This window comes from Ips typographus, linkage group LG8 (genome assembly GCF_016097725.1).
Source record: "Ips typographus isolate SLU linkage group LG8, UJ_Ityp_2.0, whole genome shotgun sequence".
Classification (NCBI taxonomy): domain Eukaryota; kingdom Metazoa; phylum Arthropoda; class Insecta; order Coleoptera; family Curculionidae; genus Ips; species Ips typographus.
The window spans coordinates 3550383-3576924 of record NC_138429.1 but is presented as its reverse complement, the minus strand read 5'-3'; the positions used below and the strand labels follow the sequence as shown (position 1 = coordinate 3576924).

The window sequence follows — 26542 nt, the reverse complement described above, 5'->3', positions numbered from 1 at the left end:
AAAAACGCTGATATTGAAACTAATTTGAATTTAGTTTATATTCAACAATATAACACTGGGTAACATGTAGGAGTCAAACGAAATTAATTTGTCACTGATCCAAAAATATCTATTAAATGTTTTTGACTCTGAAACTGCCTTCAACAGGACAAAAGTGGTTTTTTCTTTAAAAGCAATACTTGGTTACACCACAGTATGCTTGGGAAAATTGCATTTTCTTTTAATACCCAGAACCGCAGGAATCGTATCCCTGCTGTTTTCTTTTTACTCCAACATTTTAGTTAAGTACTTTCAGGCTTTCCTCTAGTAAAAAATTTACTTTTTAATTAACTATTTGCCTGGAAAACTTGTTTTGTAGGTTAATCGATTCTGGTGATTTTAATTTTTGTTACGTATTCTAATCAGCTATTTATAAACCTGCATACCCACATTTTTTTCTTAATTAGTGAACTGAAAAGAACCCGGATCAGTTTTAAGCAATATGTGACCTGGCTGATGATAAATGAGTTTACCATTAATTTTCACTAATTAACTGGTTATTTTACGTATATTAACAAAAAATTGTATACTTAACCGGTTTATCCATTACAAAAGAATTGTTTGGTATAGAGTGGCCCAATAAAAATGACACGTATTAACTAGAAGACTCAAAGTAGTAATTTGTCAGAATTTTGATTGTTTTTGCCACAAGATGACTTTTTAGGCTCCCTGTAGATTTTCCCATATTTTAGTCTGTATTAAACTAACAAGAAGTTTAGTATAAAGGTATAAAGCATTAATAACTCTGTAAAATAATACAATACATAATTGTAAAAAAAATTTTGTAAAAACTGAATTTTTCTAAGATAAAAACAAACTTTTTTGTTAAATTCATATTTACAGAAACTACGGTGCTTTGTGTTCCAGAAAATATTCTTTTGGATTCTGTAATATTGGTGTAGCTATACCACAAATTTAAGATCCAGGACAGATTGGGAACGAATAAAATCGGAAACCTCACCCAAGTTCTACAAAAATATGTAAATATGAAAATTTTGCGAAGAAAACACGATTTCTGTTATAGGTTTAGGTTTATTTTCTTATTCTCTCGCACAAAATGAGTAATTTAATTATAAACCAGAAGAAGTCTTGCAGAAACTACACAAAACACTTAAAGTCACAAGACTATGATTAATATTCAGTTTCTAACAGAAATTTTTCTTCCAGCTCAAAAAAGAGATTATTTAGTGAAATTTGGATGATTAATTTCTGTGATTTTTTCCAAGTTTATTAAACGTATCAAACGTTGAGATTTTTTCATAAAATTACCCTTTAGGAAGTGTTAAAGCGCAGTTTTATGAAATTTCTTAATCAAAAAACCAGTTTTTTTTTAAATTTTGTTACGTTTCAGAACATTTCAGTTCTCTACAGAGATTTTGGAGTGCTTTTTGCTAAAGTATTTCTCATCCTGTTTTGAATCAATATGCAACTGTGTTTTATACACATTCAGACCTGTGCTGTGCATAAAAATAATACTAAATTTTACTACTTGACATGTTTCATTTTCTCTGTGCAATTTAAAAGGAAGAGCTTTTACTACTCTTGATCGACAAAAGGAAAAATTTGCTGGATATGGAGAATCGTTCTGATAGATTTATGAAAATTTTATTTTCTGATATAAACGAAAAGCAGGTCACATCAATAAATCATGTTTATGTGCATATCTTCTACGTATTATGCTGGATATTTCCAGTTGCAGCGGTATTGATGAAGAAGCATATGGGAAAGTTTTTGTTAAATACTTTTATGAGTTTCAAACAAAGGGGAAGTCAATAAAAACCATAAATTTGTATAACAGTTATAATACTCAATTAAAAGATAGTGGATATTGATAGTTATTACATTATGCTTACAATCGACCTACTTTGTCATTTTCTAAGTTTGCTCTTAAACTATTAATAATTCTCTCCAGGATCAAAGCAATAACGCATAAAAAGTTTTAAATGATCTTTTCTGCTAAACAATTAACATATCTCAGTGTAGCACAAAAATTGAGAGTGCAGAAAGTGTTTTAATTAACAAAAATACGGCAAAAGTTTCTACTATAACTACGGTGCTATTAAACTTTTATAATCAACTTGGGGGCTTACCCCAAAAGTGCGAGAACACAAAAGTTTTCGCAATTACGCGAATCGCACGTGTGATACCGGAAAAACTTCGAGTTGCAGCGATTTGACGAGGGAAAACAAAGACTGCCGCCGGAGGAAATTCTTTTGAGGGCATCAGCTTTCAACGGACATGTTCATGCGCATTGGATGAGAATTACAGTTTTCCGAAAATCGCTCTTTTTTGCAATTTACTATAACGGTAAACTTTACCCACAGTTAATAAACCAGGAGCAAAATTGGAAGGTCCTAATAGATTTCATTAATGTAATTAAATTTTCCGGACCCTCTTTGATAACACGCAGGCCTGTTTGAATCGGAAAATTGCATTTTCTTACTGCTTCAGCTAGAATAAGTATAGTTGTGTTGGGGAGCAAAAATGTTGCCTTATTTACCTAGTTCAAATAATATAATAATAATAATTTTAGTAGAAATTGTATTGATAACAAAAGTAGGTTATCATTTGGCAAAAGACAGTTGTTTAATTAATTTTGATGTATTAATAATTTGATTTGACTGAATTTACACTCGGAGAACATGACATAGCCACTCAATGTCAATATACAGTGTGTCCAGGATAAGGAGGGCCACTATGGAGATCTTGAAAACTCCACTATGGAGATCTTGGAAAAGAAAAGTTGCGTAAACATGGCCTCAATAAAATGACATTTAGAAAACATCAAAATATTTTTTTGGTTTTTGAGATATTTTGATTTTGCATTTTGTCACGTTAATATTGGACCTAAACTAAAACTAAAGACACTTATCCACAACAACTTGTAAAGCACTTTCAAGTGGCTTTATCAGTATTTCATTCCAACGTTTCGTCTTTGTGAAACCATCATCAACCTCATTTAAAAAAAAAATTAAATCAAAAAACCATAACTGTATATTTTATTTCTCAGTTAAGAATACACTTTTAATCAACTTTCATTTTAGTAATTTTACTATACACTTTCCTTCAATTTAATAAAAATTGATACTCGAAGAAAACATTTTGTACCTAACACGCATGTGTGTGGAAAGCCTCTTTCCCGCCCTTTAACTGGTTGTCCAAACTTTTCGCACTTTTTAGGTAAATTAACGGGAAACTTCTATGGGTAAGGCTACGAAGGCGTAGAAGGGCCACAAACATTTTATTTCTTAAATTCCGACTTTGAACTCGAAATTTACTTAAATTCCGACTTCAAACTCGGAATTTAGGTAAATTTCGACTTTGAACTCGAAATTTACTTAAATTCCGACTTCAAACTCAGAATTTAGGTAAATTTCGACTTTGTACTCGGAATTTAGTTAAATTCCGACTTCGAACTCGGAAATTAACTAAATTCCGACTTTGAACTCGGAAATTAGTTAAATTCCGACTTCAAACTCGGAATTTAGTTGCAATGTTGTCAAACTGACAAATTCTACTATTTTAGATCTACTAATTAAGATCAAAGAGTGTTTGCAATGTTGCCAAACTGACTAATTTTACTAATTTGGTTTGAAGAGTATATGCAATGTTATCAAACTGACAAATTCTACAATTTTGGTTTGAAGAGTGTTTCCAATCTGTCCAAACTGACAAGTTCAACTAATATCTTTGAAGTGTGTTTGCTTGCAATGTTGCCAAATTAACAAACTCTCCTAATTTAGATCGAAGACTGTTTGAAATGTTGCCTAACTGACAAAATTTGGTAATTTGGTTCAAAAGTATCCTTGCAATGTTATCAAACTAACAAATTCTACAATTTTGGTTCGAAGAGTGTTTGTAATGTAACCAAACTGACAAGTCCGACTAATTTCTTTGAAGTGTGTTAGCAATGTTGCCAAAGTTAACAAATTTTACTAATTTGCTTCGAAGAATGTTTGCAATGTTGCCAAACTGAAAAATTTTGTCTAATTTGGTTTGAAGAGCTTTTGCAATGTGACAATGTAAATTTTGAGTTCGAAGTCGGAATTTACCTAAATTCTTTCGGAATTTAACTAATTTCCGAGTTCAAAGTCGGAATTTAGTTAATTTCCGAGTTTGAAGTCGGAATTTAAGTAAATTTCGAGTCCAAAGTCGGAATTTAAGAAATAAAATGTTTGTGGCCCTTCTACGCCTTCGTATAAGGCAGATCCAAAAAGTTGGTGAATGGACACAATTTTGTATATAGGTACAGGGTGTCCCAAAACGTTTGATAAAAACAATGTACATGAGGCATCAATTATAATTTCTAGGAAAATTTGTCTGAATAAAATATCGTTGTCCATTAATTAACTTAGGTTAGGTTAGGTTAGTTTTTTACAGTTGTAAATTTTTACTATTTAAATTACTATCATATTCTTAGATATTTGCTTGCAGTTTCAGTGATTAATTCCCATAAACGATGATGTAAACTTGGTCTAGAGGTAAACCGGTTATTATTGCATTTACAGAATTACTATCGATAATCAGCTTTGCTCTGGTAATGTTGAATTACTAGAGATGCTGTGGTGTGTCATACCCATCCTTGAGGTATTTAGACCAAAATTTAAAGGTCGTAGAGTGCATAGGCGTCGGCCAGTTAATTTTTTTTCAATTTTGAAATGTACATTGTATTGGTTTTAATTGTACAAAAAAAAACATTACAACTTTAATCATCCGACCAACAACCTCAGACATTCTGTTAAATGTATTTTCAATGTTTATTGTAAGTAACTTAATGTAGTACGGGTATGGTCAAAGGTACCACCACTAATGAGATAATTTGCACCAAATAGTTCCATAAACAATTTAATTTACAAATTATTGGGGGCGACAAGGTTGACAAGTGCGTGTACAGAGGAAAGAACACAAATTGGCAGTGAATCTTCGAGTTACTTCTGAGTGTGTGCGTGTCTAGTGTCTCTGGACAAAAAATCACCAAAACAATCCAATTTTATTTAAACGTTTCAATTAATTTTTTGCTGATGCATCCACATTGAAACCACCTAAAATGTCGTTAGAAAGCAATTTTTCTAGCGGTCAATACATTTTCGAAGTCCTTGTACAACCTTACGCAGCAATTTGTTGAACTGGGAATTCAAATGTGTTCTTTCTGGTAACCGCTTCCTCAACCTTGACAAATTTGTCTGAATAACTGAACTGACAAATAATAGTGTGATTACACTGTTTTCATTACAAGTAAACAATGATTACGTATCAAATTGCTAGTGTTTTATTTTTGGTGTATCAAGGGACAGCCAGTGTAGTCAACAATGTCTGTCCAACTTTGGACGATTATAAAACAATTTTTTACAATAAGAATTGCAGTTACAATCCTGATGTAGGAGTTACAACGGTAAGAAAGTGTTTTTTATTTATATTTAGAATATATCAGAATGGTCGAAATTAGTTTGAAACAATTTGCTTTAGCAACAGGATTTACCCTAAGATGGTCAGTACTAACATTTGATTAAATTATTACTAAATTTGCTTTACTTTTTATAACTTATAGAGGACGTTCCATGGAAATCTTCATTTAAAAAATTAGTATGATTGGAAAAATCAGATCATAATCGTACTTATTTTAAATGAACCACCCTATATATTTTTGGATCAGTTGATAGATCTTCTTCTATTTTCAAAAATATATTATTTGTTGACCTTTGGCTTAGCTGTTATTGTATTATTTGCATTTAAATATTTATTGAGTATACAATAAAATTTTATTATATTGTATATTTAATAACATAATTACTGTATATTTAATAGTGTTTACTAATGTCAATTAATGTGCTTACATTGCCATAGTCATTTAAATGCAAACAACCATGCTAAAACGACCAAACCAAAGATCCCAAATTTGAGTCAAAATTTCGGGCACTTTTCCAGAAAATCGTCCATAACTAGCTTCTTTGAAACTTTCTGCCTAGACACACCATATGACAAAAGAAAGCTAATGAATGGAGCTATCACGTGACGTAAAGCGGATAGGTCTGAGTTGTACCGTAAATTTGACTCTAATTTTTCTTGAATATCTCAAAAACGCCTCAAGTGACAACCACAAAATATAAAAAAAAATCTTAAATACTAAGACAGAAGTGAATTTAAATTTGACGTCACAGTTAATGTCCTTACTGCCACTTCTCCTGGACAACAGAGAGTAATTATCAGTTGATCCAAAAATATATAGAGTGTCCCATATGATATATCAAAAACGTCTTTTAGAAATATGACAAAGAATTGATTTATGTATGTCATTTTTGTCATAAGATAAAATTTGCAACTTCTGTCAGATCAAAATTAACTTATGCTCAGTCCATATGTGCAGTATTTGCGTGAATCACAGCACCGGTCGTAGTTTATGATTGAGAAAAAGCAGCTTGACCAATTACAAAACTGTACCCACTGTGTTAATGACTCCTTATCAATTAGTTCCTCATATTGAGCTTCTAAAAATTTTAATTAAAATTCGGCTAATTTCAATTACAATTAAGTAAAATTACTGACAAACCGACACCACAACGATCTACGTTTTAATTAAATAATTCAGTAAGCACATCATGACATTTGTTTTTACGTCTGTATAGTTAAAAGCTACGTTCAATGAATTTTAAATATACGGCAGCAGTAATTCCCTTAAAATCCTTTGTTGTACTTATCCGTTACAACAAAAACAATTATTTTACAACCTAGAAAATCATCGTAAAACGCTACGGCTACCATTTTGAAAGTTACAAAGTTACAACTGAAGATGGCTACATCTTGACCATGCACCGAGTGGGTAGTCCAGACAAAGAAAACGAAACTGTCCAGAAAAGACAGCCGGTCCTTGTTGTGCATGGAATTGGGGGCAGTTCGGCGTTTTGGGTACTGCAAGGAAAAAAATCCCTCGGTATGTGGTAACATATACCATGTGTGGAAGTTTTAAGTTTTCAGGTGTTTTTCAGCTTTTTTTCTGGTTGATCATGGATATGACGTATGGCTGGGTAATGTAAGGGGGAATTACTACTCACAAAAACACGTGACATTGCCACCAAATAGTAAAGAATACTGGAATTTTGGGTGAGAGGAATATAATAAAGTTTAGGAAGTGAAATTTTAAAAATTGTTGAATCCTTTGCACAAGGCCATAAAGCATTTCCTTATTTGTTTATTAAACTCTTGTCAAGTAATAAGAATAAGCAAATGTATTGCATGTCTTGGTAAAAAACCTCTCTACAATGAACTCTCTCTTAAGAAAATATTTGTTAAACATCATGCTTTAAGGTAGTAATAAGGAAATGATGTATAATTTATTAATTATTCGTATTCAATGTCATATACATTACACACGGTGGTACTTGCATGTAAAGTTTATCCTGTTTGATTTTTTAAATTGGATTAAAGATTTCTTGAACGTGAAACGTTCACCAACTAATGCAGAGCCAAACAAAGAAAGAAGTATTAAGACTGTTAAAACGATTTTAGTAGTAAAACATTTTAAATTTTAACCAAAAAAAAGTGAAGCACATGTCGGTTTTAACATTCTCTTGGTTGTTCATCTTGTATGGGTAATGCTTTTATAAATTAACCATATTTCTGCAGGTTTCATGAAATCGCTTTGTATGATCTACCAGCCATGGTGGACTTTATCACGAAAACAACCGGTCAAAAAGGCAATTTAGTCTACATAGGGCATTCCATGGGAACCACAATTTCGTACATTTATGCCTCTGTCAACCCGGAACATGCAAAAGACCATATCGAAACTATTATCTCATTAGCTCCGGTAGCTTACATGAACAATGTAATGGGTGGTCTTAAACTGATGGCGCCATTAACACCTTTTCTTGCGGTAAGTACAGAATAATAATTAAATTAAACTAAATTTTGCTGTGATTGGTCAAAAGCTGCTTTATCTTGACGAATCACACTACTAAACAATACTAACTACTTTCATCATATGATGTTCAAACAAACAAACTCCATTACAGAATATTCTCAGAGTGAAGGGATTTCACGCGATCGGACAGTTCCATGACTTGCAAAGAAGTTTGTTAGGGATTACTTGTGGAAAATATCCTTTAATCATTTCCTGCAACCTAATCCTAATATTTTCGTCCGGACTGGCAATTAACGAGTTTCAACCGGTAAGTACGCAAAAAAGTTTTTCCAATTTCAAACTAGATTGTAATTAGAGAGGTTGGTAAATATTTTTTTGCAGGAACTTTTACCCGTTTTCTTCAGCTATTTCCCTGCCGGAATCAGTCTCAAAAGTTTGGAACACTACGCGCAATTAATCATGACTGGTGGTAGGTTCCAAATGTTTGATTACGGTCCTCAGATTAACCTGAAACGGTACAATTCCACTGTACCACCTGAATATGATGTTAAACAAATTTCAGTGCCTGTTCATTTGTTCGTAGGAGAGGAAGACATAATAGCAGATCCGCAGGTATTTTTTGTACTTTACTTATTATAGTTAACTTACGGAATTTCTTTTAGGATGTACTCATATTGGAGTCCAAACTGTATTTAGCTAAAACTAGTGCAAGATCAAAGAAATTTACTTTACCATTTGCTCACAATGATTTCTTTTTGGGTAAACACGTGGATGATTTTCACAAAACTCTTTTAGATGTTATTCAACGAAGATAACATATTTTAAGCAATTTTCGGTTTTATGCTAAGTTGCTGTGATATTTTTAATATTTGTGTGTGACAACAAATTTAGAGCCTAATTTATTTAAACAAATTATTGGAATGAATGTTTATAACTCTCACTTTAAACTGTGTGTTCAGTTATCATCAACTGTTTTCACACAACAAAACTATTGATAACATTTAATTAACTATAACAAATAGAAATAAAAATTTTTAAAAATTTACCTGTTTCTCCATTAAATGTTTACTGTTTAAAGTTTTTCCATATTATCTTCTTTTATATCGAATTTATTTAACTTCTTTTTTTTTTAAATGTGCATAGTACGATTAATAATTTTTCCGGATAGTTATGCATATACAATATCATTAATGATAATAATTATCTGGTCTATTTATTGCGTGATATAAACCCACTTCAACTGCCTTAATCATAATTGAAAGCATGAGAATTTGTCGAATAAGCTAAAATATCAATAATTATGCACAATTTTGTTCATAGCTTTATCTTTTTGTGTGTATAAATAAGATATTTTGCGCACAATATGTCCAATTTATCGATGTAGTTTAGTATTATGGATAATTTGATATTTGCTACTACAGTCTGCTTTTTTTCTTAAAAAAAAATGAAATCCAAGGGTTGAACAATGATTGATTGTCATTATCAATTCAAAAGAATTTTCAAGGGCTACAAAATGGTGTATTGAAGCACCCTGTAACTGTCAAAATAACCGAATTATGGACTGTTAAAGTGGTAACTGTCGTAACAAGATTTCACAGCGGTTCAATCACTTTTTGTCCTTAAATCACATAGTTACTTGGCATTTTAACTAGAGACAGTTTATAGGGTGGTCAAAAGAGAATTTCAAGGGCTACAAAATGGTATATTGAAGCACCCTGTAACTGTCAAAATAACCGAATTATGGACTGTCAAAGTCAGCACTGTCGTAACAAGACTTCACAGCGGTTCAATCACTTTTTGTCCTTAAATCACATAGTTACTTGGCATTTTAAATAGTCAGATTATAGGCTGGTCAAAAGAGGATTTAAAGGGCTACAAAATGGTATATTGAAACACCCTGTAACTGTCAAAATAACCGAATTATGGACTGTCAAAGTCGGCACTGTCGTAACAAGACTTCACAGCGGTTCCATCACTTTTTGTCCTTAAATCACATAGTTACTTGGCATTTTAACTAGAGACAGTTTATAGGGTGGTCAAAAGAGGATTTCAAGGGCTACAAAATGGTGTATTGAAGCACCCTGTAACTGTCAAAATTACCGAATTATGGACTGTTAAAGTGGTAACTGTCGTAATCAAACTTCACAGCGGTTCAATCACTTTTTGTCCTTAAATCACATAGTTACTTGGCATTTTAACTAGAGACAGTTTATAGGGTGGTCAAAAGAGGATTTCAAGGGCTACAAAATGGTGTATTGAAGCACCCTGTAACTGTCAAAATTACCGAATTATGGACTGTTAAAGTGGTAACTGTCGTAATCAAACTTCACAGCGGTTCAATCACTTTTTGTCCTTAAATCACATAGTTACTTGGCATTTTAACTAGAGACAGTTTATAGGGTGGTCAAAAGAGGATTTCAAGGGCTACAAAATGGTGTATTGAAGCACCCTGTAACTGTCAAAATTACCGAATTATGGACTGTTAAAGTGGTAACTGTCGTAATCAAACTTCACAGCGGTTCAATCACTTTTTGTCCTTAAATCACATAGTCACTTGGCATTTTAACTAGAGACAGTTTACAGGGTGGTCAAAAGAGAATTTCAAGGGCTACAAAATGGTATATTGAAGCACCCTGTAACTGTCAAAATAACCGAATTATGGACTGTCAAAGTCGGCACTGTCGTAACAAGACTTCACAGCGGTTCAATCACTTTTTGTCTTTAAATCACATAGTTACTTGGCATTTGAACTAGACAGTTTACAGGGTGATCAAAAGAGGGTTTCAACGGCTACAAAATGGTGTATTGAAGCACCCTGCAACTGTCAAAATAACCGAATTATGGACTGTCATAGTCCGCACGGTCGTAACAAGACTTCACAGCGGTTCAATCACTTTTTGTCCTCAAATCACATAGTTACTTGGCATTTTAAATAGTCAGATTATAGGCTGGTCAAAAGAGGATTTAAAGGGCTACAAAATGGTATATTGAAACACCCTGCAACTGTCAAAATAACCGAAATATGGGCTGTCAAATTCGGCACTGTCGTAACAAGACTTCACAGGGGTTCAATCACTTTTTGTCCTTAAATCGCATAGTTACTTGGCATTTTAACTAGAGATAGTTTATAGGGTAGTCAAAATAAGATTTCAAAGGCTACAAAATGGTGTATTGAAGCACCCTGTAACTGTCAAAATAACCAAATTACGAACTGTCTAAGTGGGCACTGTCGCAATCAGATTTCAAAAAGGTCAAACAGTTTTTGTCATGAAATTACTTAGTAACTAATTCTCCTACTAGGAAACTATACAGAGTGGTCAAAAGTATATTTCACGGGCTACAGAATGTTATAGTAAACCACCTTGTAACTGCTAAAATAATCAAATCACGTGGTTAACAAACTGATTGTGCCATGGACAAGACAAAACCCCTTTTGTGAGAACAAAGTTGCTTTGATACTAAAATTTCAAGCCTGGATATGCGGACAAACTTGAATTTATTTACAATTTTTATGGAAGTTTGTCCTCTAAATACCCCAATGGGATTACTGCAGTGATAAAACTTTTAAACAACTTTTGGATCCATTACAGAAAGTTAAATTGATGACAGTCACTAAAAAAACTGAAAAGTTGGAAAATTTTTTCACGTCTGTCTTCTCCAATCTTGTAACCGGTAATTTCACTCTTAAATACTTCTCACCTGTGTGAAACCAGCTGCATAGTGCATAGTTAATCAAGTAATGATTATTTTTATAACTTTTTAGGGTTCACATAAATTAACTACGCAATACGTTTGCGAATGTTTCTGTAATTCGGTATTGTTTACTAAATACTCAAAATTAATGTTTGCTTGTTGAAAAAATAAATCATTCAGTTCAGAAAGCATATGAAATTCCCATTAAATTCGATGTAGAAGGTTCACATTTACCTTAGAAGTAACTGGTAATCAGGGCATATCACCTTGTGACGTCATCTTTAATTTGTTTGATTTGTGTTGTATCTAAAGCTGTTTAAATTACTGAAATTAGTAATGGCGCAATGATTTATTGTTGTATAACTTCAATCTGGATTATCCTGTTTAATTTACGATGGAACATATTTTTAATTGTTGGCTGCTCAATATCAGTCAAGCCCATGGAATCGAGCACTCCAAAAGTAACGAATCCGAAAATCATCATCAATGGTTCATGGTAATTTATGAATAATGGTCCTTAATGTGAAACAGGGTCGAAATAAAGGGAAATTGTCTTTGACTGTACCCAAAAGCAAATGGCAACCGACAATAGTAATTTATCATCGCGATTGAATTTCGTTTCTAGTCAAGAGGGTGTTGAAATTTATTGTTTTGATCATTTCCAGGAAGTTTCAGTAGAGGTAATAATAGGATATTTTCAAATTCGTTTTAGTTCAAGTAAATGTAAATTAAGTCTAGAAAAGATATCAGATTTGTATACTGAAAACTACAAAAAATTGTAATGACGTCAACAAAATCTGTCCGTGGGTGATTGAATTTTTTCTATACGTTACCCACATCTTATGACAAGACAAGAGAAGAGTTGATTTTAAGAGGAATATTTGAGGTTTTTTCTCCAATAGCTGAAAGCCAAAACAACATCCCAACCTGGCATTTTTTTATCAAAGTACCCTGCTCTACAAGCTACATCTGATTAACTGTATTGTTTTAATAAAACACACGTGGTAGACAATTATGAACACTCTGCGGGTATTAAAGCTAAACAGTTTTGGATCGTATCTATACTAGGTCCAAATTAAATTTGCTGCTGATAGCAAGGCGAGATAAATAACCGGCGAGAGTCCCTAATCCAGAAAAAAATTAGCCTGGATGGAAGTTCAACAAATATCTGGATGGCGCATGCCCCTCAAACTTTTTGGACAGACACGTTGAGCATGAAGACGCCTCTTCGCAAAGAACAGTTGCGAATCGTTGCTCAACTGGACGGTGCTCGACGTCGCGACGCCAATAAGACGTAAAGTCGTACTAAATTTAGTGGATTTTTCAGTAAAACTAGTTTTTAATTATTGTTGTGAAGAACGTTTGCCGTCTGTTTATTCATATATCAACTGTGTCAAACCGATCAAGGTAAGTTAATAAGTTTGATTTTTAGCTTTGAAATTACAGTTTGGTAGCATCTGCCTCCAAAGTGGCAAAATTCGCCTAACGTACGCTATAGTACAATTATCTCAAATATTGTTATTGCCAGTGGTTACGATAAAATCAGTAAACATGCTGTCGAACCGATAATATGGGAATAATAGGCAATTTGCCGGTTTTTCCAACAGGAAAAACTACAACCAGAAGATTAGAATGTTAAGGTTCGATAATTTTACATGCAGGAACTAATACGCATAAAATTTGATTGCATTATAACTTTTCTAATTTACATCCAAAATTGTTACAAATAAAATTTTTTGTGTAAAAATCACCTGAAAAAGCACTTTTTAATTAACTTTCTCAGGGAGAGCAGAAAATTAGCTAGAAAGTTTAAATTGAATTGATGCACTAAATATACACAAATAAGCCAAAATATTATTGTTAAGACATAAAAGCAATAATGTTAAATATATAAAGAGTTTTTATTAAATAATTGTACAAATTTTGAACTTTGATCAATTTTAATTAAAATGTTCGCATTAACACAGACATACAGAGTGTCAAAGTTTTTTTTTCAGCTTTTTTATAGTTTTTACTGTTCAGGTAATAGAGGCATAGTAAGATTCGGTACAGTAATTTACAGAGTAAAATTACAATTTTTCAGTTAAATAGGCAGTATTAATGATTTAGCAAATCACACAAAAAACAGTGAGAGAACATCAAAAATGCACAAAAGTATATAAATTTAGCAAAGAAATAGTTGTGAAGTCTTTAGATTACAGTAGCGCACCACAACAATTTGGAGAAGTGAAAACGAAAATAATAGCCTAACCTAACCTAACCTAACTTAACAATTTATAAACTGGAGCTGTATAGTAGTAAACAGGGTGTCCAAGATTAGGATGCACTGCTATAATATGTAGTTTTTTTCAAAAAAATATAAATTGATGATGGTTTCTAAGAGAAGAGACGTCGGAAAAAATATTTATAAACGCCATCTCGTATAGGCCATAAAAAGGTCAACTAAAAAAGTATTTCTAGTTTTTTGTACAAATTTGAAATCAAAAGTAAATTAATGCAAAAACCCAAAAAATGTACAATATATGTATAGCAAAAATCAAAGTAAAATGGAGTGACGTAACAGTTAATAGAAACATATAGGTTTAGAATGTAACGTTGGTTTCTTCATTTGTCAAAAATAAAATATTTATCTTCCTGTTGCCACGTAGAAGTCCACAGTGTTATTCCTAAACATTTATTGTTCTTTGACATTTGACAGTGAGTTACAGCTCTGTGTCTTGAGCTGTTCTAAACCTGGAAACTGTCAAATTCAATCTCATGGAGGTACAAATCAAGAAAACATACTTGAAAAGTAACAAAATCAGTGTTACTTTGGTTGAATGCATTTCTTATCTTCATCAGTGCATTTTTGGCTTACTAACTTAATTGTAGCATATTTTTAATTATGTAAAGTAAAGTAAAAAGTAAAGCTGTAAAACCACAAAACACTCTTAAAATCCAGTAAAATCTTAGCTTAAGCTTTATGAGTAGAATTTTGACAGTATTGACATTTGGCCGTCTGTTACAGCAGCTGTTAAACCTGGAAACTGTAAAAATTCAATCCCATGGAAGTACGAAACAACGAAACATACTTGAAAAGTAACGAAATCAGGTTGAAATGCATCAGTGCATTTTTGGTTGCGTGTTTCTGACTTAATTTAATTTTTTTCCTCTCCATAAAGCTGTAAAACCACAAAACACTTTTAAAATCCAGTAAAATCAGTATAAACGTATTTTATAGCTTAATGAGTGGAATTTTGACAGTTTGGACAGTTCTGTCTTAAATCTGAACACTGTCAAATTCAACGTAACACACTTGAAAAGTAACAAAATCAGTGTGACTTACCCCCATTTGCACCGTCGTATTTTAAGCCTAGCTTAAATTAAGTGTAGTTCAGACTGTGACTTTTTCCATCTGTATTGTCACAGTCTGAACCAAAGGTTAGGTTAGGTTAGGCTATTATTTTCGTTTTCACCTCTCCAAATTGTTGTGGTGCGCTACTGTAATCTAAAGACTTCACAACTATTTATTTGCTAAATTTAGATACTTTTGTGCATTTTTGATGTTCTCTCACTGTTTTTTGTGTGATTTGCTAAATCATTAACTGAAAAATTGGAATTTTACTCTGTAAATTACTGTACCGAATCTTACTATGCCTCTATTACCTGAACAGTAAAAACTATAAAAAAGCTGAAAAAAAAAACTTTGACACTCTGTATGTCTGTGTTAATGCGAACATTTTAATTAAAATTGATCAAAGTTCAAAATTTGTACTATTATTTAATAAAAACTCTTTATATATTTCACATTATTGCTTTTATGTCTTAACAATAAAATTTTGACTTATTTGTGTATATTTAAGCCTAGCTTAAATTAAGTGTAGTCCAGACTGTGACTTTTTCCATCTGTATTGTCACAATCTGAACCAAACTTAATTTAAGCTAGGCTTACAGTACGACGGTGCAAATTGGGGTTAATTTACATGATTTTTGCAGTAGCTGTCAATTGGTTTGCTATTAAACCGAACAATAGCAGCCGATGATATATTAATTAAAAAAAATATTTTTATGATTAGTAATAGAAAGTAATATAATATTTTTGAAATTATTGTATAACTGACTACGTCATACTGGCAGGTTTTTTGAACAATGCAGTTGTTCAAATATATATTTTTTCGGGTTTGAAGTGAGTATTTTCAAAAACAAAAAAAATACTTTTTTGGTTATTTTTCTTAAATATGAAAAAACATGAAAAGGGGGGTCCCAACAAAGTTGTCCTTCAATATACACAACAAATCTGCACTAGATAGTCTAGAAAACACTGCTGAACTTTTTTCTGGTTTATTATCCAGGTTCTAACATTTGCATGTATATTCTATTAAAAAAGGGGTTGCAGACCTCTCATTACCATCCAATTTGCACTGATACTTATCGTCTTGCACCTGTTTCGGTAATAGCAATGAGTACGTAGATACAATTCGCAGCCCAACCAATTTAGCCCAGGCTAATCAATGCGCCATCATAACCGTTTCCTTTAAACGAGGATTACGGTAAAGACCTGTAATTCCCTCTAGCCGGAATTCTAGAAGGTTTTTTTTACTGGTTAAGTTGCTGTATGCGGTTTATCCCGCATTTGCTTATCTTAATTAGAGAATTCCGGTAGAGTACGATCAATAATATAAAAGAAAAACCTCAAAAATGGCACTGAACGCACTAACTTTGAAGAAGTATCTAAATACCAATAAAACTCTCTTAGTTGCTTAATAAAATTGAATTGTTACACTTAGTTTGATCTGGTAAAAGATAAAAATTACACACAAGTTAAATGACGTCTTAAAAATGATTTTGAAGACTAATAGCACCACACGTAACTATGAGCTAAAATTACATTTGAAAAATAAATAATCCAGCAGCGCCGCTCTCAAAATACCGACGCTACATAAATAATATAAATAAAAGTAATCTAATGTTTATTTAATTTTTCCTTAATATATTGGCGATAAATTCAGTTTTCCCGAATATGACGTTTCGGGTTTTTGCACTTCCAAGAGCAAAGACACACGTAAATTTTGTTTTAGAATTAAAATTATCTCATTTTTTTAAAAAATTTAATAAAAATTCCACAGCTTTGAGGGAAACTATCTTAACTGAGTTAGCTGTTTGTTCATACTTCCTGTTTTGTCCATTCCAGCGAGATTTCATATAACCTTCAAAACTAAATGGCTAAACGCCGAGTATAATTTGAATGTTTCGTAAGCAAGAGATTCCAGGACTTTCGAAACTTTGGTCATCTCTCTCAGTAAAACTTCAAAAAAGTTAATTTAAGAAAGATGAAAAACGTAAATTAAATTTTTTCCTTACTCAAATACATGTGTTTTATTATGTTGTTCTTAGCAAAAAATTTTATTAATTGTTTTTGTTGTGAAAGCTTGATTTTGACTCAAATCTAATATTCTCAGCATAAAAGAATATTACAATATTTCGAGTTTGGTATGAAGAATGAATTTATGTGGTTTTCTATGCACTTTAAACGGTTTGCTGTAATAAGCTTTTTAAAAATATAATAATATGCAGATGTCGTGGTTTTTTAAATTAAAAAAACGTTACTAAAGAAGTAATAATTATTAATGTTTTTCTATCTTTTTCTGCATTTGATTTTTGCGACTATTTTTGATGTATTATTTCCATAAACAAAACTTTTTGTTAATTTTTTTTTTGCATATTGCGCTTAAAAGTTAACACTAAGCCATTTCTGTAATTCAGAAACATTAATAAACGCGTGCTTTCGAATATTTTAAAGCACAAATCATTCCAATCATGTTTATATACTCCTGTCTGGCAGCTTTAAAACATCAAAGATCACGATATAGACAAAAGCTAATAACGTATGTAAATTATGTCAATAACACCTTTTTATATTATTGCTACTGAATAAATGACCTTTAAAACTGATGATATTAACTTGTCCCAGTTTTGTCACAATGATTAAAATCCTTTGTAGAGTGATTATCAAAATTGTGGGCGTCCAATTTAGTGTCTTGGAAATGTATACCTTTCTGGGCTTTAACGACAGGAAGAGAAAGGTAATGTCGAAAACCGCAATTTTAGGGGCCATTTACCTTTGATCCAACAATAAATATGAGAAGATTATCTGGATAGATCAGAAGTTAGTGCAGGATTTCAAATGGGTCATACAGGTGAAAGGCCCAAAAATCAAATAATTTCGCATGATCCGACAATTTTTTTTTACCATTTTTTAGTACATTTAGGAGGAATTTGTTGATATAATAAATGAATAATTAAATTACTATAGATATTTCAATTTACTTACGACAAATTCATGCTCTCTAAAATGACTATAACATACACAAAATTTAAAATTACATATACGGTGTTAGCCATCCAAACCGTTCATTACAAGGAATTTTTAACAAAAAATCATAATTTTTAAATTGGAAGCATTTTCAGATATAGACAAAGGACAATTAAGTTGTTTCTTCAGATGGACAGGGAACATATTGCATACATAAATAAACATGAAAAAAATATCTTGTTAATCAAGTTTTCAAATCAATTCTGCAGCTTGAAACAAGAAAATTTGAAAATTCTCTATTTGGTCGAATTATCAAGTCAATATTCATATCTGAAAAATAAACTCCATCAAATTGTCAACTTTGTAAGTCATATTTTAAATTTCAAATGTCAAAACATCATAAAAGTTTTGTTGTTCAAGTTTTCAATTCTCCAGCTTCAAAAAAAAAAATCTAAAAATTCCACAAAAGCCTAGAAAACTATTTTCTGATATGTTTAAATCAAAATTCGTTTGGGTACTGGAAATGTCAAATTTTACAACATAAAATAGAATAGACTAGAATTCGACATAGAATACGAAAATGCTAAAATATACAGGGTCTCCCATTTAAAAGTGGTGAAAGATCAAACTAATTTTAAAATATAGCACGCATAGAAATTATATCAATACCAAGATTTCAATTTTCTTTAAATATTTGATTGTAAAAAACTTTTAATAATTTAACAGGCTTTAATAAAAAAAACAAAATATAATTAAAAGAAAATACTCATTTCTCAGGACTATTTTTCAAGCATTTTTCTAAAACATTGTTAATATACAGGATGTCACAAATTAATAGTTTTTGTTGTGTGCCACCAGACTTAAATTATTTGGATTTGTTTGTATCAGAATAATATCACCGTAAATTTTGTTGTTGTTTTACTATTACCATTAATTGCACATAAGGAAAACAAAATAAATATTGTAATTTATTACGTTTGATTACGTTTACAGTTTGTTTTATTAACGTAACTCCGCATCGAATATTCCATGTAATTGTGTGCAATAAACAGGATGTTATTGCAGACATTAATTGAAGACAAATAAATGGGATTTGGCAATTATATTTGGGAAAACCTGTTAAAGGCAAAGTTAATTAGTGTATTCAGACAAAGAATATTGGTATTAATTTGGGTTATGTCTCATGAGACTGGAAAATGTTTATTTTTTTCTTCTCCTGCAGGGATTTTGATTAATTTCTGACAGTTTTTAAATATGAAATAAACCAATCATTGGCAATTTAAAGTGTGAAATTTGAAATGAACTAATTACAGCTAATCTTGACCGTAAAAAAATGTTAATAGTTGTAAATCATTGATTATTTTTAACATATTTGGCAACGCAAGCAGGTTTCAATTTACTTCATTTTAATTTTCAAATTGAATTCTGTTTTATTAAGTTTTTTCAAATAGTACAAGGACGTGAAATGTTCTGATGTAATTGTCTGAAAAAAAATCGGTTCCAAAAGCGTTGGGCCTAGGATTACAAAACATCACTTATGATCTTTAAGGATTATAATGCGTTTGGATACAAAATTACAAAACAAAGAAGTTTGAGATACGGAATTTTGAAAATTTTTATGCAATTTGGAAAAAATAGTCGAATATCTCGAAAACGATTAAAGTTAAGGAAATTTTGCAAAAGACCAAAAATGTAAACAGGATCACAACTGGCAGAGCGTTAGTTGGAAATTTAACTGTTTTTCGAACATCCTGTATATGTTCAATCATGTTGAAGTTAGCACTAAGTGAAAAAGCAGGTCATGAACAACATTTTAAGTATTTTATGGTCTTTTTAACCCAAAAAATAATGGAGATACAACATTTTTTAAAAAAATTTATATTGGAAATCAAATGGTTAGAGTTACAAAAATTTTGCAAGATACTAATAATGTTCAGAATAATTTAATTAAGTTAGTTGTAATGGTGGCCATTTTCTCCTTTTCTCCTCATTTATGGATGACTTGCAAACTCTTTGGTTTCAGTTCAATCCCTTCAATCTTTTTATCTGCTTTTGAATCTACTTTATTATATGATACCCTTTCTTACAATTTCACGTTACAATGACGTAATTTAACAGTAAGCACTCTTGTTCTACAATACATATTTTTCGTATCTATTTTGCTTTTCTGTGAATTTCCATAACACTTAGCTGAGACGAGAAATTGTAACAGGAACAGAATAACGCTTTTCCTTTGTTGTTTCATATTTTTTTCCATGTTTCGAAGAATCCATGTTTCAATCGCATTGAAAATTGCACATATATGGTAACAAAAATTTAGTTGACTAAATTCGAATAGTATTACGGGTTGAAAGTTGAAAATTGGATGGGCTGTTTGAAACAATATGCCATGTTCGCAGTTGGAAAATATATACTATTCCAAAATGCATTTGCAGGCAATAAAAGTGGCGGAACTAAAATGCAAATAAAATGAATTCGAAACAGAAAAGCCCCCAGGTCGCATCTCTAAAATCCTTTTAAACACGGCTCTTTAATTAAACAGAGTGGCGTCTAAATTTTTTTGCGATATATACATATAAAATGGCTCATTTCACGTTAGCATTGCCAATCTGATAAAAAATTTAAAGGGTCCTAGAGATTTAAAAAAAATACAGAAAACTCATTTTATGTCTAATTAAAAAATAAAATATGCATGTACACGAACAGCAAACAGTACAAAACATAGTTTTGGACATATTTAACAATGTAAATTAATTTTGTAAAACATATATGCTGCATCCACATCTTTACACCACCTACGACGTGGGTAAATCTCCTGTTTATTAATGTTTTTGGAAAGCTTAGAGTTTTCAGCTATCACAAAACATGATTGATGATTTTTCCTTTAATTTTTGGTTTATCCGGTAAAATCGGGTTCAATGCACTAAATCGTTAATACTCTGAATGCAAGGAAATCTGAGTATTTTCCACATCCAATTTACTTTTATAAAAGCTCACAAAGATTCAATTTACCTGCTTGCAAAAGTTTATTACGTTTTCCACTAGTTTCGTGTTATTTGATTTCCCATTTGAAATGCTAAATTTAATTTTTTGGGTAAAACATGAACATCCTTTGCTAGGTGCTAGGTCATATTTTTTTCTTTTAATTAGTGTCCAACTGAGTAATAACACAATTCTTCTTCCAGGGTACTTTCAAAGTTTTTTCACTTTTTCCACACTTTTTTCAATACGATGCTGAAACTAATTTTAAAACTTTTCACAATTGATCTCTTGTTTGCCGTTTTCGCGGAAATACCGTCATAGAACGGAACTTTCAATATTTTATCTCGAATTACAGCTTGCCGCTTCACAGGACATTTTTTGATTCAAATTTTTGTCCCTTTAATTCACTTATGTTTGCTGTTCGGATCTTTTCCGGAAGAGGTACAAAAATTTAATGTATTTAGCTTTTAGCGGCACGTTACTTAAATTGACTGGAAATAGATACTAAATTGATTATATCTGTAACAGTAATTGTCAATTGATATAAAGTAAACTTAACCTTAAGGATTAAAAATCCTGATTTTAATTAAAGTTAAGTTTTACTTTTTTTGATGTCTCGGTACGTATTTCTCAGTTTTGTGATTAATTAATTAAGAAACAAGTTACAGGGGTTTAAAAAAAGTGCTATTTACAGTGAAAAATTGCATTTATGAAACATTTCTTCTGGAACTAAGTAAAAAAAATGACATATTTGCACTTTTGGCAAAAACTGGTATTTTTACAATTTTTGACAGGTTGTAGCTTTTTTGTTTAAACTCCTCTCAATTTTACTGTTTTTTCTTAAATTACAGGTTGCTGCCATGAATACGACCATAAACGTCATCAGTATTTGAGTTGATGCTTTATCCAGTGTGCAGAACAAATTTGACGTCACGATGACGTAGTTTAACAAAACAATATATTGATATACTGTCAAATTACGTCATCGTGACGTTCAGTCTCTTAATGACAGAAAATGTCAACTTTAACTTTGAAAAGTCTGTAAATTACATTTAAACAGTTGGGAAAGCTAAAATTTTAAAAGCACGTCCTGTGTGTGGCTATTTAAATTTGTAGCAGGCAACACTAGAAAGTTAAGTTGAAGCTTGTCAAAAATAGTCACGTGACCAAGAAAATGTCACTTTTTTAACTGTAAAAAGTCTGTAAATTACATTTAAACAGTTGGGAAAGCTAAAATTGTAAAAGCATGTCCTGTGTGTGACAACTTAAATTTGTAGCAAGCAACACTGGAAAGTTAAGTTGAAGCTTGTCAAAAATAGTCACGTGACCAAGAAAATGTCACTTTTTTAATTGTAAAAAGTCTGTAAATTACTTTTAAACAGTTGGAAAAGCTCAAATTGTAAAAGCATGTCACGTGGTCGTGGCAATTCTTTCAGGCAATCAAAAATGCAGATTTTGAAAAAAGCAACAACGTTTTACACTGAGTAGGGCCCAAAGTTTGTAATTGTAAAACGGTGCGACGTTGCCACACTTTGCAAAAATTCAGACTACTTTTGTTCTAATAAATTTAATTTAATAAAGTTTTCCGCTCGAGATTTGGCCTTAAAAGTCTAGTTTCAGTAATCTACAGATTTTAGAAATATCAATTTGTTTGCTTAAATTTACTAGAATAACCTTCCTGAGAATATTCTAAAAGTTTTTCACATAAAATTTGACTTAAAAAACAAATTTTTAGTATTCAAATGTATTCATAAACTAGCTGCCACATTCAATAACAAATTTCATTTCATGTAATAATATATTCATGAATACACATCCAAAAATTAGTTAAATTGACAGTTTCAAGTCCGTAAAATATCTGTCAATTGGAATCAGAAGAAAAAGATCTATCAACTCATCAGAAAATATACATGGTGTTCCATTAAACATAAACATAGTTTTTTTTTCACTTTTGCCCTGGTCTATTATTTTATTTAATATGATTTTTTGGTTCAATACTCTTTAATCAACTTTAATTGAATTTGTGCGGAATTCGAAATACGTTAACAATTATTAGAATAATACCTTCAGGCTTTATTAAAAAGCTTCAAAACCGTCAATAACAAATAAAAACAAATTTTTATGTCAAATTGAAATTATTCGAGTATACACACTCCCTGCATCCTTTGTGAAAACAAAATTCCATTATAATAATCCCTAATGCTCAATATACAGACTAACAAAACAAAATCTATTTACCGTATACGTGACTCCTTTGAACCTTTAGGGCATATCCTGAAATTAGACCATAACAATTTATTTATCCAACAAATATGGATTTTGTCTGTTTGTTATGGATGAGGGAGCGTGTTCTTTTTTGTTTGCTTCTAATGATGTTGAACCAACAATTTAAGCTGATTTATTTACCGATGAATTCAGTTCTTTTCTTAACTTACAACCCAACCTTTTTCACAATTATTTAATTTCAAGTTTTCCCATTCAAGTAATAATACTGAAAGTCAAACGTGCCTCGAGCGAATTAAGTTTCATTATTTCTTGTCAGAAAAAAACTTGCAATCCGAAATTTCTTGCAGTGCTTCGAAAACAACTTAATGAAGACGCTGCAAAATTGTTCCTGTTTTTATAAATTTGCTTAATTACTTTTTTGAAATTGTGGGAACGTAGAAAAATATCTAAATTAAAGTTTATGGCAGAATTTTGAGAAGCAGATTTTTTGCTTCAATGGGTTGTTTTGCTGGATTGCCAAGTCAACTTATATTGTTGTGGTTCTCTTTAGATTTTTGTTTTTTAACTAGATTTTCATAAATTGTAGGTGTTTTACTTAATTATATAAATCTCTTTGCTCTTTTTGCTGTTTGATCTTGTCAACCATGATATCTTTACATGTTTCAGTTGTAATTATTCTGCAATGCATTTTGTCAGGTCATTCTTAACAACATATTTTATCAGATGTTGATAGTTCACAGTTGACTACTGTTCAGCCATTTTCTATTCGTCCCTTGTCATAAGTGTGGTGTCATCGGCATAACAAAGGTTATTTATTCTTTTGCCATCTATACTTAAAATTTCCTACCTATTTCTTCACCTATCTTATCTAAGGCCATTTCCAATGCCAATAATATTGGCGTCAACGTCGTAAACCATGTCAAAAGACAAAATAAAAGGTTCAGCTTATAACATCCAATAGAAACGTTCAAAGTTAGCTACGTCATACTGACGTAAATACGTCAGCAAGTTTAATTTTTGAATGGAATTGGAAAAATATTAACTTAACTTGACCATCTGTTGCAATGTAAATTTTTTTCTGAACTGCTATTAAGAAAAAGTGTGAGATAATTAGTATTATTACGTAGACAACAAAGTATACTCTCCATCTAATATATATGCACGGCAAGAGTAGCTCTTAATGAAACTTTCTGTGATGTTCCGTTGGTCCACTTAGCAATTCTAATTAAAAGATATGGGCGGTGGCAAATGGGATCTACGTGAAATTGCGCTATTCCACTGTAATGTCGCTGCAAAATTAATTAAGCAACAAAGTTGTTTTTGACACTTTCTAATCTTATTCGAAATTCGCCATTATAGTTCAGGAACTTTTACCTCCGAAAGTTCGATTCACATCAAAGTAAACTTTCCTACAATACAGAGTAGTTATAAAAATAGCCACAATTGACTTAATTTTATCCCTCAATTAAAACGAAACACCCTTCTGGAAGTAATTCTATTAGCTAATTATATTGAACGCTTTATTGCTTAACCCAGTAATTGGAGCTCTACTAATTGATTCAAAGCCCGTGAATGACGTAAATGTGCGTTAGAGAATCCTTCACTGGTCATTGAAATAATATTTTCAGGCAAAAGAAATTAATGAAAATTGTGCTGTGCTGTTTGTCATTGTGATATTGATCTTCAACTTGTCTCGCTCAAATCTATGCATACATCGGCATTTCCCAGTTTCCAGCACGATTTCCCCATTGCAACAGGGCTGTTTTCAGCTATTTAAATATTTAGATTTTGCTTGAAACCACGCCAAAAACTACTGCATACATAATAAATGGCTTGGTGAATTTTTACGAGTCTTTTAATCCAGTCTGAAATATGAACAGAATCGCAATAACGAAACAAGTGTTATTGCTTAATCTTAAAACAAACAAAAAACACCTTCTTTACTAATAAACATCCTGTATAGTTGTATCAATATAACATTATTGTTTTTTCTTTGGAAACAACCAAAATTACCATCCACGGTCACAGGAAATTATCTATTTATTGGTTTGCGGTTTAGAAATATGCAGACAATTTCCGATTTAGATAAATGTATTTTCATTTAAATGACATCTCCCTGATATATTATGCATAATATTGCTCTGTATTTGTCGCTAGCGAATTTAAATTGATAGCAAATTTGGTTGAAGTGCTACACGTCGAAAATTTTCACTACTGCCAAATCGATATGTTTCAAAACAAATTATTTGGCAATGCAATTATAATGCATAAAACTAGTTTCAATGCAGTAAATTAGTATTATAGTATACTTTTTTATGCCCGACTGAATATTTTGCATTAATATGCAATTTGCTTCATCGACAACTTTATAGAGTTTCCAGGCTGCATTTCCTTCTGACTAAGTTCAGATAGTAATTTGAATAATATTACACCAGCACGTAACTTTTCAAACTTTTAAGCATAACAGTCTTAGTTTTAAACTAAAATCAACTTTCATAAATATTTGTCTTTTCGAAATTACTTAAAACAAGCTTAAATTGTGATTAATTCATACTGTTTTTAAAACAAATACTAACCAAATTGAAAAGCACAAAGTGACGGATCCCGGACAATTCTAGTTTCAAAGCAAAAGGAAACTTTTCCGTGTCATCGCCAAAGTTTCCCACTAGGCAGTTTCGGCGTTAACAAATTGAAATCTACAAAACCGTTAAAGTTGGGATAAACTGTTCCCCTGGAAATTCCAAATATCACGTTTGCGTGAAATTCTGGTCAAGATATTAATTTGGCGCTTGACACGAACAAGTTTAAACGGGAATTGGGGTCAAACTCGTGATGGATTAATAAAATTTGTCTATTTTCAAGAGAGTAGTTTGGTTAGAATTAAAAATTAAAGAAAAATGATTGGTCAAGAAAATGCAGCACGCTAAAAGCTGCTTTTTTTGACCAATCACACACTACAGTAACTGATCAATTTTTTTTGTCCTTATTTTATCAAAATTATAATTTCACTTGGCAAAAATCGCATTTTTAAAAGTTTTTAAAAGTCACAGCCCCCTTATTTCATTTGAACGCCATTCCAAAAAAATTGACTTCACATTTCCGAGATATTAAAATTCAAAAATGTTATTTTCAATAATTCTGATACAAAATGTAGCAATTTCATCAACTTAACAGTTAGATTTCATTATAAAATCTGTAAATTTCGTCATTTTAAATAAAATTTTATCATCTATTTGTTAAGTAATTTCGTAAACTATTATTTTATAGAATTAGTCAAATTTAATTAGCAAAATGCAACTAGTCACTTATATTATCATTTAAAGTTTGAAATTTCATTCGTTAACTAGTCAATTTCAGAACTTTAGCCATGGAATTTCATGGAGAAATTGGTCAATTGAAGTTTAAAATTTCATTAGTAAATTAGTCAACTTAATTATTTTAGCAGTGAAGTT

General features: G+C 31.3%; 2 protein-coding genes across 4 annotated transcripts in view; both read left to right on the top strand.

The window, feature by feature from the left end:
• Positions 1-4892: 4892 nt before the first annotated feature.
• LOC145732654 (gastric triacylglycerol lipase-like) lies at positions 4893-8940 on the top strand. Of its 2 annotated transcripts, none has more exons than XM_081985065.1 (7): positions 4893-5431; positions 6769-6967; positions 7023-7137; positions 7660-7909; positions 8049-8204; positions 8279-8505; positions 8560-8940. In XM_081985065.1, exons 1-7 carry the CDS (start codon positions 5282-5284, stop codon positions 8591-8593), a joined length of 1131 nt encoding a protein of 376 aa, XP_081841191.1. In that variant the 5' UTR covers positions 4893-5281; the 3' UTR covers positions 8594-8940. The 2 variants fall into 2 exon arrangements, with proteins under 2 accessions (XP_081841191.1, XP_081841190.1); XM_081985064.1 differs by having other exon boundaries at positions 4897-5431; positions 8279-8509.
• Positions 8941-12815: 3875 nt separating this feature from the next.
• Positions 12816-26542, top strand: part of LOC145732411 (somatostatin receptor type 2-like) — an 84109-nt gene continuing 70382 nt past the window's right edge. For both annotated transcript variants that reach the window (XM_081984649.1, XM_081984647.1), the window contains exon 1: positions 12816-12997. The gene's annotated coding sequence lies outside the window, so the exon portion shown is untranslated. The remainder of the gene's footprint in view (positions 12998-26542) is intronic.

What these genes read in the sequence shown, in the direction of transcription:
- LOC145732654 (XM_081985064.1), top strand. Translation starts at nt 5,282, where the DNA reads ATGATTACGTATCAAATTGCTAGTGTTTTATTTTTGGTGTATCAAGGG. An exon ending in AAAGAATACTGGAATTTTGG is followed by an intron (nt 7,138 to 7,659) that starts GTGAGAGGAATA and finishes ATATTTCTGCAG; the next exon opens with GTTTCATGAAATCGCTTTGT. An exon ending in CAATTAACGAGTTTCAACCG is followed by an intron (nt 8,205 to 8,278) that starts GTAAGTACGCAA and finishes ATTTTTTTGCAG; the next exon opens with GAACTTTTACCCGTTTTCTT.